General features: G+C 43.4%; 1 protein-coding gene across 1 annotated transcript; it reads left to right on the plus strand.

Moving 5' to 3' along the window:
• Positions 1 to 37: 37 nt before the first annotated feature.
• urb2 (URB2 ribosome biogenesis homolog) lies at positions 38 to 15,043 on the plus strand. The gene is made up of 12 exons (XM_076726172.1): positions 38 to 64; positions 660 to 815; positions 1,075 to 1,251; positions 1,416 to 2,596; positions 2,740 to 2,878; positions 3,015 to 5,553; positions 5,913 to 6,073; positions 6,283 to 6,393; positions 7,921 to 8,163; positions 10,524 to 10,620; positions 11,516 to 11,649; positions 14,573 to 15,043. Exons 2-12 carry the CDS (start codon positions 690 to 692, stop codon positions 14,768 to 14,770), a joined length of 5,106 nt encoding a protein of 1,701 aa, XP_076582287.1. The 5' UTR covers positions 38 to 64; positions 660 to 689; the 3' UTR covers positions 14,771 to 15,043.
• Positions 15,044 to 17,223: the final 2,180 nt, after the last annotated feature.

Here is a 17,223-nt window from a genome sequence, read left to right on the forward strand (position 1 = left end):
ACAGGGTGAAAGTTGAAAGTTCGTCCACCTCTGAAAACAGCGGACACGTGCACGTTCAAACGTCGTGAGTGTGATAAGCTACGTTTATACAACTGTATGTTATATTCTGAAAAAGTAAACAAGCTGCCTGCGTGCAGACGAGAAGCAGCCTCAGTAGTAGCGTCATTTGACTTTAGCTAGACTATGCCAGGTTACGTTAGCTAGCTGTCGTTAGCATGAAAGCATGCCGGTTTGTTAAAGCCTTGTACACTGAGGACATCAGACAGACTTGAAACAGATTTGACAATGAAAAATAATTTGCTCATCACACCTGCTCCAGACTCTGCGTCGCTTCCAAGTTCCACCAGTTGTGTGGGTGCTTTGGTTACTTAGCTTTGGTGCTGATGAATTGCCATCTGTCATACTTGTGTTGACATTGAAAATACAAAACTTTTCTATTTCCTCTGGCTTAGTTGCTGTCTGTGGTTTATGTCTTTGTGGTAAATGTGAATTCTTTACTGTCCTGGGTGAGTGGATGTTTGCACGTGCATTTTGATGTAAAGTACCAGTTTCAATGCTGGTATAGTTTATCACTGTTAAATGGACTGAATACTCATCAGTATATATAGATGATATTAAGGTGTTCTCACCTTTGCTCCTCTGTTGTCCCTCCTCTTTAGGTCTGTGCAGCAGTAGCACAGACTGCAGCGATGGCTGCCATCTACTCAGGTATCCATCTGAAACTGAAGAGTCCTCAGACTCCATGGGAGGACAAGCTGAAGCTGGCACGTTTTGCCTGGATCTCCACTCAGTGCCTGCTGCCCAACAAAGAACAGGTAACAACTGAGGTTGCCACACACAGCGTTTGTGTCTTCATTGAAGGATAATGAACGCTTTTTGCCTGTCTTAATGTGGTGGTGTGGTTACAGATTTACTCTCTCATTTGTTAAGTGCTTTTTCACTTTTGATTCATTTGGATTCATTCATTGTCCATTTGACAATCTAATGAAAAATCTCACAGAAGAAAAGATTGACTGTTTAAATGAATTTAATAGCTTAACTCTTGACTTAATTCTTGACCTATTTCCGCTGCAGGTGTTGTTGGACTGGTGCACTCACGCCCTGACAGGCTGGTACAGTCAGAAGGTGGAGTTTTCTCACCATGTTTTGGAGGGACTGTGGTGTTACCTTGATGATCTGCTTCACAGCAGGAAGCTCCACTCTCTTCTCAAGCAGGGCAAGACCGTCAGCCTGAGGCTCAACATGGCACAGGTGTGCTGTCGTGCAACACTGATTTATTTAAATTGTTTTTGTGATTGTCTGCTGCTGTATCACATGTTGGACTAATATTTTGGCTGTTCATACTCTAGAAAGAGGGTGCATTGACACTGATATATGAAGCTCTTACTGACACCTTTTTCTCTGTTTACCTCCAGCTTCTGCTTGAGCGTCTCCAGGAGTGTGCGCGTGTTGGCTCCAAGTCACTGGTGTGTGTGTCCACCATACTGAGTGTGTGTCAGGGCCTCCTCTCTTCTCCTGCGCTCTCATCTGTTTTCACCACCAAGTATGAACTCATGGTCGATCTCCTGGCTAAGCTCTGCTCTCTGGCCTGCTGTGAGCTACAACAGCCATTACTCACAGAACCCCTAATGGCTGAATCTGTCACATGTCAAGATGAGGTGATGACAGAGTGTCTTCAAACTCAGCTTATTAGCAATTTGGACAGTTCCCAAATTGAGCCGATCACCGAAAGTCCTCCAGGTCTGCCAGAATTAGATGCTAATAAATCCCCTCCCAAGCCAAAGGAAAACCTCCAGTCAGCTAATTTATTTGACGTATTGCTTCAGGTGCTGTCATGTTATTTGTCAGTTCAGCGACAACAAGCCAATCCTAACAGAGTCTTTACTTTGGTGACCAACCAGCTGATCCAGACGTTAGTACTACTCAGACACCTGCTGACCTCTGGAGAATTTGCATCTTCTCACACACATCTGGGTCTTCGTCAGCAGCTATGCAGAGACATCCGCATAAAGATAGACTCCATCCTTCAGCTGGCTCTCTTTCCCTCTGAGTATCTGACCTCCTACAAGGAGGAGCTCCTTCCATCTAAAGAGGACTCTGGGAAACGAGGTTCTGCAGGGGCGAAAGGCCCAATGAAGCCAGTCAGTGGGATACTTTCCAAACTGAGCACTCAGGGCTACTGTGAGCCGACCTTACACTACACTGTGAAGTCCAACACGTTGTGTCTGCTGTTCAAGTTCTTTCTGGAAAGCTACGGAAAAGGCAAAGGAGAGAGCGAGGAAGTGCACAGGATGCTGTGTTTCTATTTCCTTACCAGGTTGATCCCCACCTTGGATGTGGGTCTTGATGGACACTCACCCTCACCTGCCAAAGCCAACCAGCCAGTCTCTGAGTCCCCTGGCCTTAAGTGTCCCCCAGCCTCCCTCTGCACCCCAGAGAGCTGGAGCCTGGCTCTGCTGGCTGTGGAGTCCCTGCTAAGCCAGACTCTGTCTGCTGATATTTACAATGTAGCAGCAGACAGGATCAGGCATGGAGAGGTCCAGCTCAAGTTTTACAGAGCCCTGGGACAAATGCTCTTCAACCAAGCCCAGCCAAGGTAAAAAAACACAAAACACACACTCCCCTTGATGTATTTTTCATTGTCTATTAATGGTTTTTCACATTCAAATAAAATTAAGTCATGTTTTTTGTCTAATTTGTTTGTCATACAGTGGAAACTTTTCCTCTCTTGTCTTTCAGCATCCCAGCATGGTACCGCTGTTTAAAAGTTCTGTTGAATCTCAACCATCTGATTCTTGAACCAGACCTGGACCAGCTGTTATCCTCGGCCTGGGTTGATTCGGAGTGCATGGAAGCACGAGTGCAACGGGCCAGACAGGTCTTGATTTAATCTTAACTTAGTTTGTATTTCACCAAAAAATCAACATGAAATACTGTCCCAGAATTAGACACTACCCTCGAATAGTAAAATGAAAAAGAGATTAACTGAGACAAAATGTTTGTTTCCCAAACAGCTCATGGTGTGCAGTCTCCTCCAGACCTACACTAAGCTTCGTCAGCTGCCTCGCCTCTTTTCCGATCTCCTGTCTGTGATCTGTCAGCCGGCCCTGGACCACCTCCGACCTCCTCTGCTGTCTGAGGGCATCTCCGCCTCGCTCACGACCTGTCTTCTGGACACTCCACCTTCCCAAGTCCTAGAGATCTGCTCATCAGTGTTGGAGAGCATCAGGAGGTATATACTACCTGACCTGGTGAAGGAGGAAAGAGGTGCAGAGAAGATGGAGATTGATGGGGGACGAGATGATAAAGGGATGAATAAAGAAATAAAGGTGGACCAAGAGAAAGAGGATGCATCTCTGAAGCTATTCTCCCTCAGCCAGCTGCTTCATGTCATTTTGTTTAGTCTGAAGACTCTAGACAATGCTTCTCCTCTTCCCGTAGTTAGGCAGAGTCAGGTCCTGATGGCAGAGATGCAACAGGTAGTCAAGGACCTATTACATCTGTTGACAACCACAAAGAAGGCTGTAAAAACAAATATAAGTTCAGTTCAGAGGACCCCAAGGAAAGGCAAAAAGAATGTGGACCACAGAGAGCCAGAGCAGCTCTCACGGTCTCAAATGGCAGCGCTGTGGGAACAAAAGACCCAGGAGGCCACTCTCCTCCTCCGGTACACCTGTGTGGAAGTCGACACACTCTTCTATATCCATTGCAGCAAATACACAGCTCTCGACTCAGCCCAGACAACAGCTGTGAGTGAGACGGAAGACTGTGCTCCAGCGCTAACCCAAATAGAAAGTCTCATCTCTGGTGAGATCTTTCCAGCAGTGCAACCATCCTGCAGCCCCATGAGCTGTTTGCTGCTCAAACTCCTCACTTTGCAACAGACAAAGAAGATTTTGTTAGACACCCCCTTACTTTCTGAATCCAGTGCTGCCACACTGCTAAACAGGGCCGCCCAGTTTATTGCAGCTAAATCAGAGTTTGCGGTGAGTCTGGATGGGAAGCAGGTGTGGGACGGGCAGATAGGGAGCGTGAACGCCTGCTCCTACCCTGTAGCACACTGGTATCACATCACATCCAATTTGCCTTTGATCGCTCCCTATCTGAGCAGAGAAGATGTGGGTTGTATAGCAGATGCACTTGTGGGTTCACTCCTCAGCAGACAGACAGATGGAGGAAAAGACCCGCCACCCAGCTCTCTGACTGTCTGCCTCATATCTTCACAGCTTCTCCAGAGCCCCATTCTTGCCGAGTTGCCTTCACTGTTCTCTGCTACAGTTCGTTCCCTCGCACGGAGCATGATTGGAGTCCTCAATGCAGCACATGTACCCAAGGTTTGTCCCACGCTCCTGAAGTTTCAGGAAAAAGGAATTGGAATGAACCCTTTGGAGAGGGATGCCAGGCAGCCTCTGCCCACACTTGTGGAAAAGGAGACCATAATTGAGGATATATTGGCATCCTCACAGACTGGAGAGGTGGCTGTTTTGCTGACTGACACACAGAGCAAGGAACTGTTGAATTTACTCCAAGTCTTAACACACCTAAACACAGATGGGATGAACTCTGAGGATCTCTCCTCTATTTTCCTCCTTCTCCTCTTCATGCTCACCTCCGCCTCCGGTCAGTCAGACCAGATGGCTGCGGAGTCTCCTGAATCTGGAGATGGCGCTGTACTCCAGGTGAAACTGCTCAGAATTCTGACTTGTCTCCTGGAGGGTAGAAACTTCCAAAGTGTTTTGAAGCTCATCCATGGTGGCACTCTGCTGCAGACTGTCGTGTCTTCTCTCCTCTGGCATAGCAACAGTGGAAGATTTCGAGCCACACGCAGCCCCGATTGGTTGGATTTAATCAAAGCGGTGCAGGACTTCATCAGGTGCTCAGTTCAGTTGATTATAATCAGAAACAGCAGCGTTCGACTCAACCTGGACCAGTTCGCCTCCTTTCTCACCAGTAAGGAAATGGCAAGCAGGCAAAGTGTGGCACCAGCTTCAGCATCAGGTAAAGCAGATCCAGGAGCGTCCATTCTGTGTGTTCATCTCCTGCTGGCATCGCTGACCTCTTTCTCCAAAGCAATGTCCTCTAACCTGGGAAGAAGTAAACCAATGGATCAAACTTTAGTACAGATGCTCACAAGAATGACTGCTTCACTGGGACCAGCTGTTGAGTCTGTCCTGAAGCCCCAGACTGCCAGTCAGTCTGCCATCCAGCCCGCCAGCTTTCTTGGTCAAGCCTTTGTGGTTGAAGTTGTCACTGTCATGCTGCACAGTGAACTGTCCTCACTCTCCGTGGAGGAAGAGAAGAACCAGAATGACTCCAAGCTGAGGCATATGAGCCTGTATCAGGGCATCTGCCAGCAGATCCTCAAAGAAATAAGCTCTGCCCACAGGCCCATGGACTTCCTGGTTTCCTCTCTCCATTTCCTGTCAGCTTTCTACAAAGCAGTGAAGAAGACGGGAGGGGGGAAGGAGGTGGAGCAAGGAGAGAATAAAGAAGGAAAGGAGCCGGATGAGCTGTACATGCAGATACTGCAGAATGTGCACAGACTGCTGACAGGTACATGAAAGCAGACAGTATGTGAAGAACAAACATCATTTGCCTGTGAAATTAGTACACGCCTCAGCATTATGCACATGACATAAGTTTAAACTGTCTTTGTTTTATTCCATGCCAGCTGTTTTAGACAATTTGACGAATAAAAGTCTCACTTACTTTAGTATTGGACTTAAAAGTTTGGTCACAGGTCAGCTTTAAACTGTATATTGAAATGTGTTTCTAATATTTTGCTGACTCAGTGTCAATCAAAACTGAACATTGTTGTCTTTGTGTTGGTAGAATTTGTGGCAGAGGTGTTCTTTTGTATTTCAGTTACGCATCGTCGTCCTGAGCGTAACACATGTTCACTCTGCTTTCAGCTTCTTGGCTGTCCTCAAATGAAATTTGTGAGCTGGAGCCAGCTGTGCAGGAGCTGCTGCGCCACCTAGTGGAGAAAAGTACTACAGGCCAGCTCAACCTGCTGCTGATGATGATCAGAGAAGGACTGGACACCGGCCACCTGAAGGCAGGAAGCTACAGGGTGAGGCCCAGATCAATCCTAATAATGTGAACTCTTGTTTTTTCATGTTTAGAAGTCAAAAAAAATGTTGTTATTTTGTCTAATTTCATTTTTTCAGGTTTATTATTTTAGTTTTTGTAATTTTCACGAGCAGTCAAATTTGCTGTGACATTAAGTATCTAGCAAATGAACTGTCCTCTCACTCTAGCTCCTCTTTCACTGTTCTCCAGGAGGTGCTATCTGCAGTAATCATCATTAAGCTGCTGTTCTGCTGTCAGTTACCTGAGCCCTGCTCTAAAGCTCTGTGGCTCACTGCACCACAGATTATATCTGCTATGGTGGTGAGAAACACACACACACACACACACACACACACACACACACACACACACACACACACACACACACACACACACACACGCACGCCTACATACACATGTGGGCATGCACCTGAGCCAAGGTTTATGAATTTGGTTTTACGATTAGGAGTTGTTTGCGTCAATCCAGTCATTTTGTAACCGGTATTAAACTAGTCATCAGACCTTTGCAGAATCTTTAAAATGTTTGAAAGGGATATTGAAAATGTCCAAATCCAAACTGCAAGATTGGTGACAGCACCCGAGGGTGAGGAGGAAATTCTGTTTTACGATTGCTTCCTGATAGAAGGAGCTGCTTAAGCTAAAATGATCAGAGCAGGTGTGTGATGTGTTGTCCAGATGTCATTTTCACAAAGAAGCCATTACCACCAAATTTAGACAGCACCTAGTTTAAAATCACCAGAATGAGGATACGCTGGCAGATATTGTTCTGAAGCCAGCTGTGCGTTTGGGGCAGAGAGAATGGATTAAATTGACTCAGTAGTGCACTTGCAGGATAGAAGTAATCCTTAGTGCCACTAAAATAGCTGTCATTACATTTTGCTAATCTTGTGATTACATTTCTGTCCATGTGTAGATGAAAGGAAATCCATGAAGCAAGAATTCTCTGTATAAGTTGCTCAAACATGTTAAGACAAGCCAGTGACAGTGTGTCAAGAGTATTTTACAGTATGTTCTCTGGCCCAACATCAGTAATAATTATAATAACAGTGTGCTGGAAATATATGTGACGGCTGTCTTGAGTGACTCAGCAGCCAAATGACAATCATGGTCTGCTGATTTCCGTTGGAATGCCTGTTCATTGTAATTTCCACTGAAGCACTTTTGGTCAATGTGTTTTTCATCAGGCCTGTTGGGTGGAGCAGACAGACAACACAGCAGTCTGCTTAACCATACTGCACACACACACACACATACACACACACAAACAAACACAAACACAGTACTTAAACATTATAACTGTCTCTTTTACCCACACTCATTTTGTCCATATGTGTGTCATCTGTCCGATCTGTTGTTTCCATATTTACTCCACCCTGCTCTCGCCCATTTAAAAGTCTGACATTTAATGCCTGTAAAATATGACTGTTTTAAAAGCAGTGCAATATTTGGAAAAGTTTTTTTTTTTTTTTTTTTGCAACATGCAGCTCTTGAAAAGCATGTTTTCAATTAATATGGAGTTGGACAAAGCTGAGTTATATTCAATAGAGTGCATAATCACTCTTTCACAGAAGACATTTTGAAATGTTACAAAAGGAAAAGCACAGGTGTAAATAACGACATTAAAGATGGGTGAATTGCATTGAACTGCTTCACTTTCTGTGCATGCTGGCTCCCTGTCACACCGTCATGGCTGACACTTGAACAGAAGAGAGCCATTGTTAATATTATTAGTAACACTTGTGGTTGTTGTAGTGTGACGAGTGAAGATGTCTGTTGGTGTTGTCACTCACCTCCAGCTCTCTGTGTGGGCACCTTTCTCCATTACAGTTCTTAGTAAGATCGTCCAGTCAGAACGTCTCTCTGACCCTCCCCTTTACCGTTCCTACGGTGATGTCAATGACATCAGTGCTGCGCCAGGGGGAGGGGCTCATCTCCAACCCTCATCATGTGATCTTGGCCCTCGGAGCGCTCCAGTTGGTGCCCCTCGACCGCTTGACCCCACTCGTCTACCAGTCGGCGTTCCTGGCTGTTCATGAGGCGTTGTTTGCCATCATCCAGTGTCATCCTCAGGTATGAGGAGGCAGATGGGTGGGTGGGTGTGGGTGGGGAGAGGGAGTGAATGGGTGAGGTAGTAAACATGGAGATGAATGGAAAAGGAAGTAGTGATTTACCCGGGTTACAATACTGTCAGAGGTTTCAAGGTGATGCAGAGAGATTTGAAAGATTAGATTAGATTAAAATCAGGGGTTTTATTTGTGGGAGACGTGGGAATATATTCAAAGGAAGAAAAACAGAGCAGGGCAAATGGGAGAGGTATAAACACATTGAACACTTCAAGCACAAATGTGTGTGGGGAAAAAACTGAATATATCCGCCATGTAACCACGAGTGTATTAGAGAGGACAGAGTGGCTGTGTCAAAGAATTATGTCATATATTATTAGGAACACAGAGCTAAAACTAATGCAGTCTAATCCAACACTCATGGAATAAATCCTCCTTTCATCATGGTTAGAAAGCTCAGTTTGTGCTGAAACGATTTCAGAGAGGTGTTTATTCAACTGCAGGGTCATTTTGGAGAATGCAGTTTGTGGTGCTGTTAAATTATACTGTGTCATACTGATTTTATTATATTATGTCCAACCCCTTAATGTTACTGCGAGTAGCTGAAACAACAGGCACACCCTCCTGTGTAAAGCAGTCCATCAATCAAAGATAAAGCAATAAAAGACTCTTTGTAGTAACGATAGAAATAAAACATTATTTATTGAGTTTAAAGGGTCTTTCTCAACATTTGTTATATAACATAATAGTTCTTATCAGGTCTTTAAAGGAAATGAGGTCAGTGCATTATGATGAAGCAATTTCTGTGGCTTCTTTTTGGTATAGGAACATTATGGTGGAAAGCACAAGGAATTTAACTAACATTAACTTTTCCCCCACCCTCCCCCCACTTATGATCCAAACCTATGCTCCTGGGTAATGAAGGACGTTAACGGTCAAGGCTGCGGCTGTGAGTCTGTGATTTAACGAAAATGCGAAATGTGCCTTAAACTGTGCTGCTGAGCCCACAGGATGCCCCAGAGGAATGTTGCTTTAAACAAAAGGATATTGCAGCTCACCAGAGTCATGCTGCAGCTGCACGAAAACCTCAGAATGCCCAGTTTTTTAGCTTTTACTGGAAGTGCTTGCATGGCACCCCGAGAGTCAGAAAGCATTCTTCTCTCCGGAAAGACACTTTACGAGAAGTTTGAAACTTTTACATCCACATTCCACTTTTGTTTAGTTCAGCCGCTTTCGTATCAATGGTGTTAATGTGATAATTTTTCAGTTTCTCGCTCTCTGAAATGTTGACAGTTTTTTTGCGACATAACAATGACGTAGTACGACCGAAACGGGGCCGCTGCACTGAATAAAACAGGGCAAGAACCGGCTAACTGATATCAGATGTTTGTGGGGACAAAACACAGCAGTAAAGGAGACCGACAGAGGGGGGAGGGAGGGTGCTCATTTGTAGAAGAAGAGAGGGAATGAAAAAAAGAAGTAATAAAGCGATGACAGAAGAAGCAGTAGACGGAGAACAAGACACTTCAGATGTGATTTGAATGCGATGCATGAGGGAAGTTTCAGGGCGAAACAAAAGCAGGGAGTGAGCTGGAGAAAGGAGGTGTGATAGGACGGAGGAGGGAGGTGGAGAGGAGAGGTAGGGGAGCTGGCACGCAATGTCGGTTGGCATGGAGTGGGTTTAAGTCGATGGAAACCATTACTGAGCTCCAACCAGAGCTGGTGACATCACCTCCTCCTCGTTTGTATTCTCCCTCCCTTCAATCCGCCTGTCCACTGCAGGCCTTGAATAGAGAACAGAGAGAGGTATGGACAGAAATGCAAACGTAGCTCTTGTGGGAATCCAACTTTTACCTCAAGTCATTTTTTGGACTGCAAGTTTATGGCTGCTCTGTTATGAGTCAAGCAGTGAAAATGATGTGGTAGATGAATAATGCAGGACTGGTTTTATCCAAAATTAAAAAGGTCTTTCTGTTCAACTTCTAACGTCCTAAAACTTTTAATTACCTAATTAAACTTAGAAAAAAAAAAACATTTTACCACAGTCGATGCCTTGTGCTCCATTTTCTATGTGTTTTCCTGTAATTTAACCTATATGTTTGGTGTGGGGTTTATTGTAGCTGTTGTTTTTTTAACAATCCTCTGATTGTAAGGGTGTAAACTCCACTCTCATCCACCTAAACGATCGACAGTATATGGGGAGACTGGACCATCAGTAGGTCTTGCAGACCAGGATCCATGTTAAAGTAATTTACCATGAAGTCCCTTTGATAAATATCCCATCCCTTCATATAAGTGGATATCCTAACCTGACAAATGTTTAACTGTGTAAACATTTTGGGACTGTATTCTTACTTGTGTGCCCAGGTGATGTTGAACGCAGCTCCGTCATTCTTGAATGTCTTCCATCGTCTGGTGGCATCCATCATGCAGGAGGGTCGGCAGAGAGGAGATGGAGACACAGGTAACAGATCGGACACAGACAAAACTTATTATTAACATGGAGAAAAACATAATGGTTTGGAGAGAAACATTGTCAAGAATTCAGTTGATCTGACATGTTTGTCAAAATATAACATACTGTTCATAGTGTGCCCGTCTGTCCTTGAAATGTAGCAAAGAAGGCAGATGGGTAACAAACTGCTCTCTGGTAGCACCATTTGAAGTGTCCCGTGGGAGAAGTTTGTCTTGTGCGTAGAGAGAACTCAGTGACGTAGCACACATTTACAGTCACACTACAGTATCACACACACATCTACATATACACCAAGAATATTGCACGGAGCCCTACACCATTCATTAACTTGAAAGTCAGTTTGATGCTGCATTAACATTTTAAAGAGGAAAATTTCCTGTTCCTGGGCGGTACTGGAACTGGTAAGCACTGATAATTACTCAACAGCAGTCACCTTCCAAAGGTAATGTTAAGACAGGGAAGGTTCACAGTGTTTACAGTCTAAATCCAACGGAAACACATGTCTGTGTTGCAGTGATTTCCACTTAGTCCACAAAGAAATGATCATTGACAAGCCAATAGGTCTGCTCTTACAGCAAGATGTAGAAGTATCTGTAATTTTCAGTGTGCTCTTTTCTGGATGTCCATCCTGTTCTCTGCTCCTCTACTAACCTAATATTCTTTAAGACTTCCAAGCTGATTCATTACCTTGTCTTATAAACAAACATTTAAAACCTTAATAGTGCAATTGAAGTGCAGAAAGTCCAGTGGCAACCGCATCTAAATCCCTAAGTCTTGCCTGTTATGCCGTCAGTATACCTGGGAATGATGTCGAAATAAACAAACTGGATTTGTCACATGTAAACAGGTTAATGACTAAACATCACCATCATCATTTTTAAAGGTCCAGACAGTGACGTGTATCTCCAGAGCTCCAGATTGATAGAGAGGATGTACTCTCACATTGCTGCTACAGCTGAGAGCTTCACCACGCTGTCGGCCTTCATGGTGGCTCAGTATGTCACAGAACTGCAGAAGGTACACACACACACACACACACACACACACACACACACACACACACACACACACGTATGAATACGGCAGCAGGATCTCAGCTGATCCTTTGATCCAGCCTAGTTTGTCTGGCGGCGCGTGTCGAGCTGGCGAGATTCAGCTGAGCAGAGTAACGGAGACACTGACGCTCAAAAGCAGAGATGGGGAGTATTTCCATTGGCCAGATTGTAAATGTTCACAAATCTGAGTGAACAGGTCCAGGATTACTGTACTGGAATGAAGTTTTAGGCTGGATGTTCCCTCCAAGCAGTGAGTCACGTCTGGTTTGTGAACGCAGCTCCTCTCTGCTCCCAGACTGTATTTAACATGACGCCAACCTGACTCAGCAGTTTCCAGCAGAGTCGCACATTGAAAGGAAGACATGAAAGTCCAGACAGACAGACAGACAGACAGACAGACAGACAGACAGACAGACAGACAGGAAGACAGCAATATTGAGAAAGAGGTGTTTCGGATTCTTTGAGCTCTGTGTGAGTCACCTAATGATCCTAACATTGGATTTATATTGTGCTTTTAATGTGGCTTTTCAAAGAGATGGACCTCTTTTGTAAGTCACAGGTAATTTAGCTGTTTCTAATGGCTCTTCGCCTGAACTGAACTTTCCATGCAGCAGCCAGGTGTTGCTGAACTAGAGCAGAGCTACAGTTAGAAAAGTACAGTGCGGGTGGAGTCCATTAATTTGGGCACTTCTACTTGATATTGAACAAGTTGGACTTGCTCTTCTATTGAAAACTCTATAAAGAGCAGCCCACTCCACTGCTCCACGAGATCTGTAAACAGACTTTGATGTGTAAACTCTGCGTCTGCACCTTCATTTAAACATAATCATTTAGTTTTAGTTGAATGGATTTCACAAGTTCACTTGAGGTTGCAAATTGATACAGCAGCAGATATAAAGTTTAGGTACACAAGCCTTCAATAAAGTAAAAACAATGTTATGTATTAGGAAAAAATATTTGGAGGACAGAAAGCTCAGGAAGAGCAACAGAGAAAGGGTCGCTCTTCCAGGGCTGACAGACAGGAAATAAGTGACTTTTGATAGGTTGGCTTAGTTTGCAGAAAACCCATAATGAGCTGTTTCCGTCATAATGCGAAGCCTGTAATTAAGGGAGCTAGTTATTCACAGTCAGGTACAGTCACGAGCTGTAGCTGCCATCATCTTCACAGTCTTCATCATGATGTAAGTCTGAGGGCTGAGATGCAGCCAACCGCACCAGTCATCAGGTCGTGGTGTGCAGCACCTGTGTGCCTGTGCGGGTATAATGTAACCGGCATGAATGGATAGACGCTATTGAATTTTCTCCTGACTGGTCGTGCAGGGTTCACTGAGCACAAAAGGTTTTGTTTCTCCGTTGTGTTCCTCACGTGTGTGTGCGCCTGCACATTGTGTGTTGTTGGAGGAGGCGAGCGAACCTTGGTGTCGTGTTGGTTGTTCGCTGCTGTCACACAGGCAGAGGTGTGATGATCACATCGATCAGGGTCACTCGACAATATTCTGCATTGAGTTTCAGACCTGAACTTCAACCTGGTTTAAAAATGATGCTGTCCACTAAGTTTTCAGTTCAGTTCAGAGTAGGGTTGCAAAATACCGGCAATATTCAAGGTGGAAACTTCCAGGGACTGATGGGAATTTATGAGAAATATAAGAATATAAGGGTTATTCAGTCAGCCTGTATTTACCAGGTCATCGGCAAATGTGAGCAAACCTTTTACCGCATGATAAGCAGACATAATTGAAAAGCCTCCTAATAGATATGAACAAATCAATAGTTTAGGTGAATTGAATTTTAATTGAGTGGACTTGTTTAACAAGAATGAATGGAAATAGATTAATTAAAACTCTTGAGTTGGCACGCTCAATCAGCCTGCATCCCTCACGCTAACAGCTACCGAGCAAAAACTAGTTATAGATTTAGTTCAACTTATAACCTGTGTAGTTTACTTTAGGCTACTATCTGCCGCCTCGCTGAAATATCGTAAGTATATTCACTCCAGTCAAATAATCAAGGTTTGGCTGAAGGCCTGCAGTCCTGTGGCTCAGACGGTGTTGGCAGTAGTGCGGGCTGCACATGTGATACGAGACTGATCCTGTGTGTGCAGCGGCTTATGATTTTACACAATTCCTATTTAAAGAGTTGCTTAAAATTTAGCTGAATACTACATACTTCATCTAAAACATGCTGTAAAACTTCATATTGCTTTTCCCCAATTTCTGGAAAGTTTTTGGAAAAACAAAAAGAGAAACACGCCTACAGTACAATAGGCTGAAAATAGGCACAATAACATCATGAGAATGAATTTATCCCCTTTAGAGAACTTTGTTTTTCTGATACGCCTGAGGATTCAAATCCAGCTTTAAGGACCATTTCTTAAGAACCACCCATCATCTCCACTTGTCTCTTTGAATATTTGCTGTTCCCACTCAAACAGGAGTAATAAATTGATATCGGTGTCGTCTCTTTGTAGTCCTGCTCTTAACATTTGCATTAACATTCGTTTTGCCAGGATAGCTGATGCTGTCAAGTGCTTTGATGCCACTCAGGCTGACTGAAGCTTATGGTTATGAAGCTGGATGTGACACATAAATGAGCTTTCAACTAATGTGGCACATCATTTGTAGCTTGATATGTTTGCTTCAGGCTGGCCCTCAGGCTGTGTACAGTCACTCAGTATCATGTTGCCATTAATAAACCAAGAAAGAGTGGTATGAAGGATCATCGCTGCCTGGTGGGACTTAGTGTGTTTCTGGAATTTCAACCAGTGAAACAAAGGAATGGTTGATCAAATAGATACGAACATCGGTTGAGCCCAGATTCATCCAAATTTCTTTTTGCCTTATTTTAAATTCCCATCTTTTCTCCTAACATCTCCTTTGCCTCTCCAGGTTACTCTGCGACCAGACATTAAGCTGCATCTGACAGAGGGGATCTATCAGATTCTGGACCTGTGTATGGAGCAGGATATTAAGTTTCTGATGGCTGGACTGCAGCTGGGAGTCAGAGAGGTGTTCAATGAACTGTACAGCAGCTACACCCACTACCACAAAGCACAGAGGCAAGGGGAGGACAAGTACACAGTTTGACCTGCCACAGCAAGCACAGTCAACCTTTGGTTTAGGTTTCAATTTAATTAAGTTTGAGTGTGTTTTGAATAAAAGTAAAGATTGTGTTTATATGTAATTTCTGCTGTTCGATGGGAAATCAGACGTAACAGCTGAGATATGATTATCAATTCATTGAATTGCTGAAAAAAATAAGGATATTTGTGTCAACTGACTTTTTTATATAGCTGTTTTTTAAGAAAATGTAATGATTTCACACAGATAAACTGAAATATAAAGTAGTCTGTTTAATTTGTGTCATTTTGTGGACACTAGTTTTTTTTTATATCTTTCTCTGTCTGTCCATCTGTTCGTCCACCATGCCCGTGTCACACTTTGTGAAACACCAAACAAGACACAAATGAATGATAAAATAATGTCGTGGGTAGGCGTCAGTGTAAAACAGAGAGGAAATGAAACTTGGATTCATGGAGTCTCTTAGACTTTAATGGAGATGCTATTGTTCTTATTACCACAACTTGAAGCTATTGATTTCAAGAGGAGCTCCAACATTTCTGTGGGTGTTTTGTCCTTTAGTTTCTGCAACAGGACAGTAAATGTAACTTTCTGGATCTACTGTATGTGTTTTATTCAAAAAAAAAAGGTTCAGGTCCAGTTATTGAAAGAAACTGTTTGCCTGATGAGTGGAGGGCTCTCCTAATCACTAATAGCAAAGTCCAAAGCTCACTGTAAATGTGTCCTTGTGTTACACCTCTGGCTCCAGTAGCTGGTTGCGTCGTGTAACTGACCTGACAGTGGTTTAATTTTGCTTCCAGTGGATGGACTGAGTCGCTGATGCACGAAGTGACAGCTCAGTGGTTTCATGCTGTAAACTGATTGTTTAAACCGACATTGTAAATATTAATGCGAAGAAAAGCCATGATCAAGTCAAGCCCTTTAAGAAACCACAGAGGTTTGGATGCACTGACGGTCCTAAAAATAGAAGTCCACATTTAACATGTTTAGATTTTCAGGGTTTGCTTTTTTTAATCCTCGATTCCATTAATGCTGATTCATTTGCATTTTGAAAGGTTTGGGGACCTTCATTGAAAACTCTTTTTCCCTCAGTCTCATTAGTAGATGTATCTTTCAGATAAATGCAGCGCAGTAGAAAATATTGAAATGAATAAATTGGACCCTCCACTGTGCCTGCATGTACAATATATTCTATATTTTGGTAATAAAGGGTTTGATCAGACTGGCTTAAAACTCCTTTTACAGGTGACAATGTTTTGCCTCAAGGTTTATGCAAATGTTTGCAAATGGAAAAATGATCATTCTACAAAACAAGGGAATCAAAGCAAAGCTGGAAAATGGAAAATAGTTTTTAGAACAATGGTCCCTCAAAGAGCCTTTTGCCTCAGTAAAAGCTTCACAAATGAGGACTTCGGTCTACAGTTCAAACAGGAAACGGCTTGAACGTGTCCTCTGGGCTCTTCTAGCACAGCTCTCAGAAATGCATCCAAACGTTGACCTCTCACACTCCTTTGCCGGTTTCTACAGAAAATTGAGGCTTGTTTCGCAGATTTATCACCAAGTTTACCAAAACTACTCGTCCCTGACTTTAAATCAATATTTAAAGAGCTGTTTTTGCATTTATTAGTGCCGGTGCATGAGTAGCGTTATCCAGTGGTATGTGACTAACTGTCCATAAACAGTATATAAAGAGCACTGCTCACCAGATAAAGACTGACTCTAAGTATCACATAGAAAATGCATCAGCACACTCGAATCTGTTCAATATTCATTGATTGTAGAAAGCAGAACAACAGTCAGCGCTGAAATATTTTGGACCCATCAGTCCGTGCTGTAGACTGAGGGAAAACATCCTTTTTCTTGGCAGCAGTTCTTCCAGCTGGATAAGTTTCTCACAATACTCCCTGCAACGGCTCATTGAAATGAAGTTGCTCGGCCTGTATTTCACTGGCTCTTTGTCTTAGTCATAGATCACGTGATCAGGTTTCCTTTCTTGAGTGTCTCCTAAAGTATAATGTGTGCATGCTTCATATTTATATAGTGACAGCAGACCCACACCTGTTAGACAGACATGACAAAAAAAACAGATAAGGAGGTTATAAATCAAAGAGACTTCACTGAGGAGGACATTTTAAAGATGGAAGTCTTTTGTGAGTGTTACCTTCGTCTGGAAGCCCCTTTTCAGTCGTGATGATATTAGCCTTGATTTATTCCTGGCCTTAATTATTCAAAGGATTTATAAAAACAGATGACAATGAAATACAAGCACGTTAATCTTGTTTAGAGTAACTTTTTACAGGTCTGACATAAGTGAAGATGGTTGCCAAGCTCACAGCCAAGACTTGTTGTCTCTCCTCTCTATTTCTGGAAGAGGTCTTGAAAGGCAAACTGAGCCTCTTCAGGGGTAATTTGAGACCCCCACAACAGTTACTCAGGACGTCCGAGGAAAAGGGCAAAAG

The sequence above is a fragment of the Chaetodon auriga genome, chromosome 1 (genome assembly GCF_051107435.1).
Source record: "Chaetodon auriga isolate fChaAug3 chromosome 1, fChaAug3.hap1, whole genome shotgun sequence".
Taxonomy (NCBI): Eukaryota; Metazoa; Chordata; class Actinopteri; order Chaetodontiformes; family Chaetodontidae; genus Chaetodon; species Chaetodon auriga.

Excerpts from the sequence above, each read along its gene's own strand:
- urb2 (XM_076726172.1), top strand. The coding sequence starts at position 690 with ATGGCTGCCATCTACTCAGGTATCCATCTGAAACTGAAGAGTCCTCAG. Across the intron at positions 2,879-3,014 it reads GAGTGCAACGGGCCAGACAG|CTCATGGTGTGCAGTCTCCT; the intron begins GTCTTGATTTAA and ends TTTCCCAAACAG. Across the intron at positions 11,650-14,572 it reads ATGTCACAGAACTGCAGAAG|GTTACTCTGCGACCAGACAT; the intron begins GTACACACACAC and ends TTGCCTCTCCAG.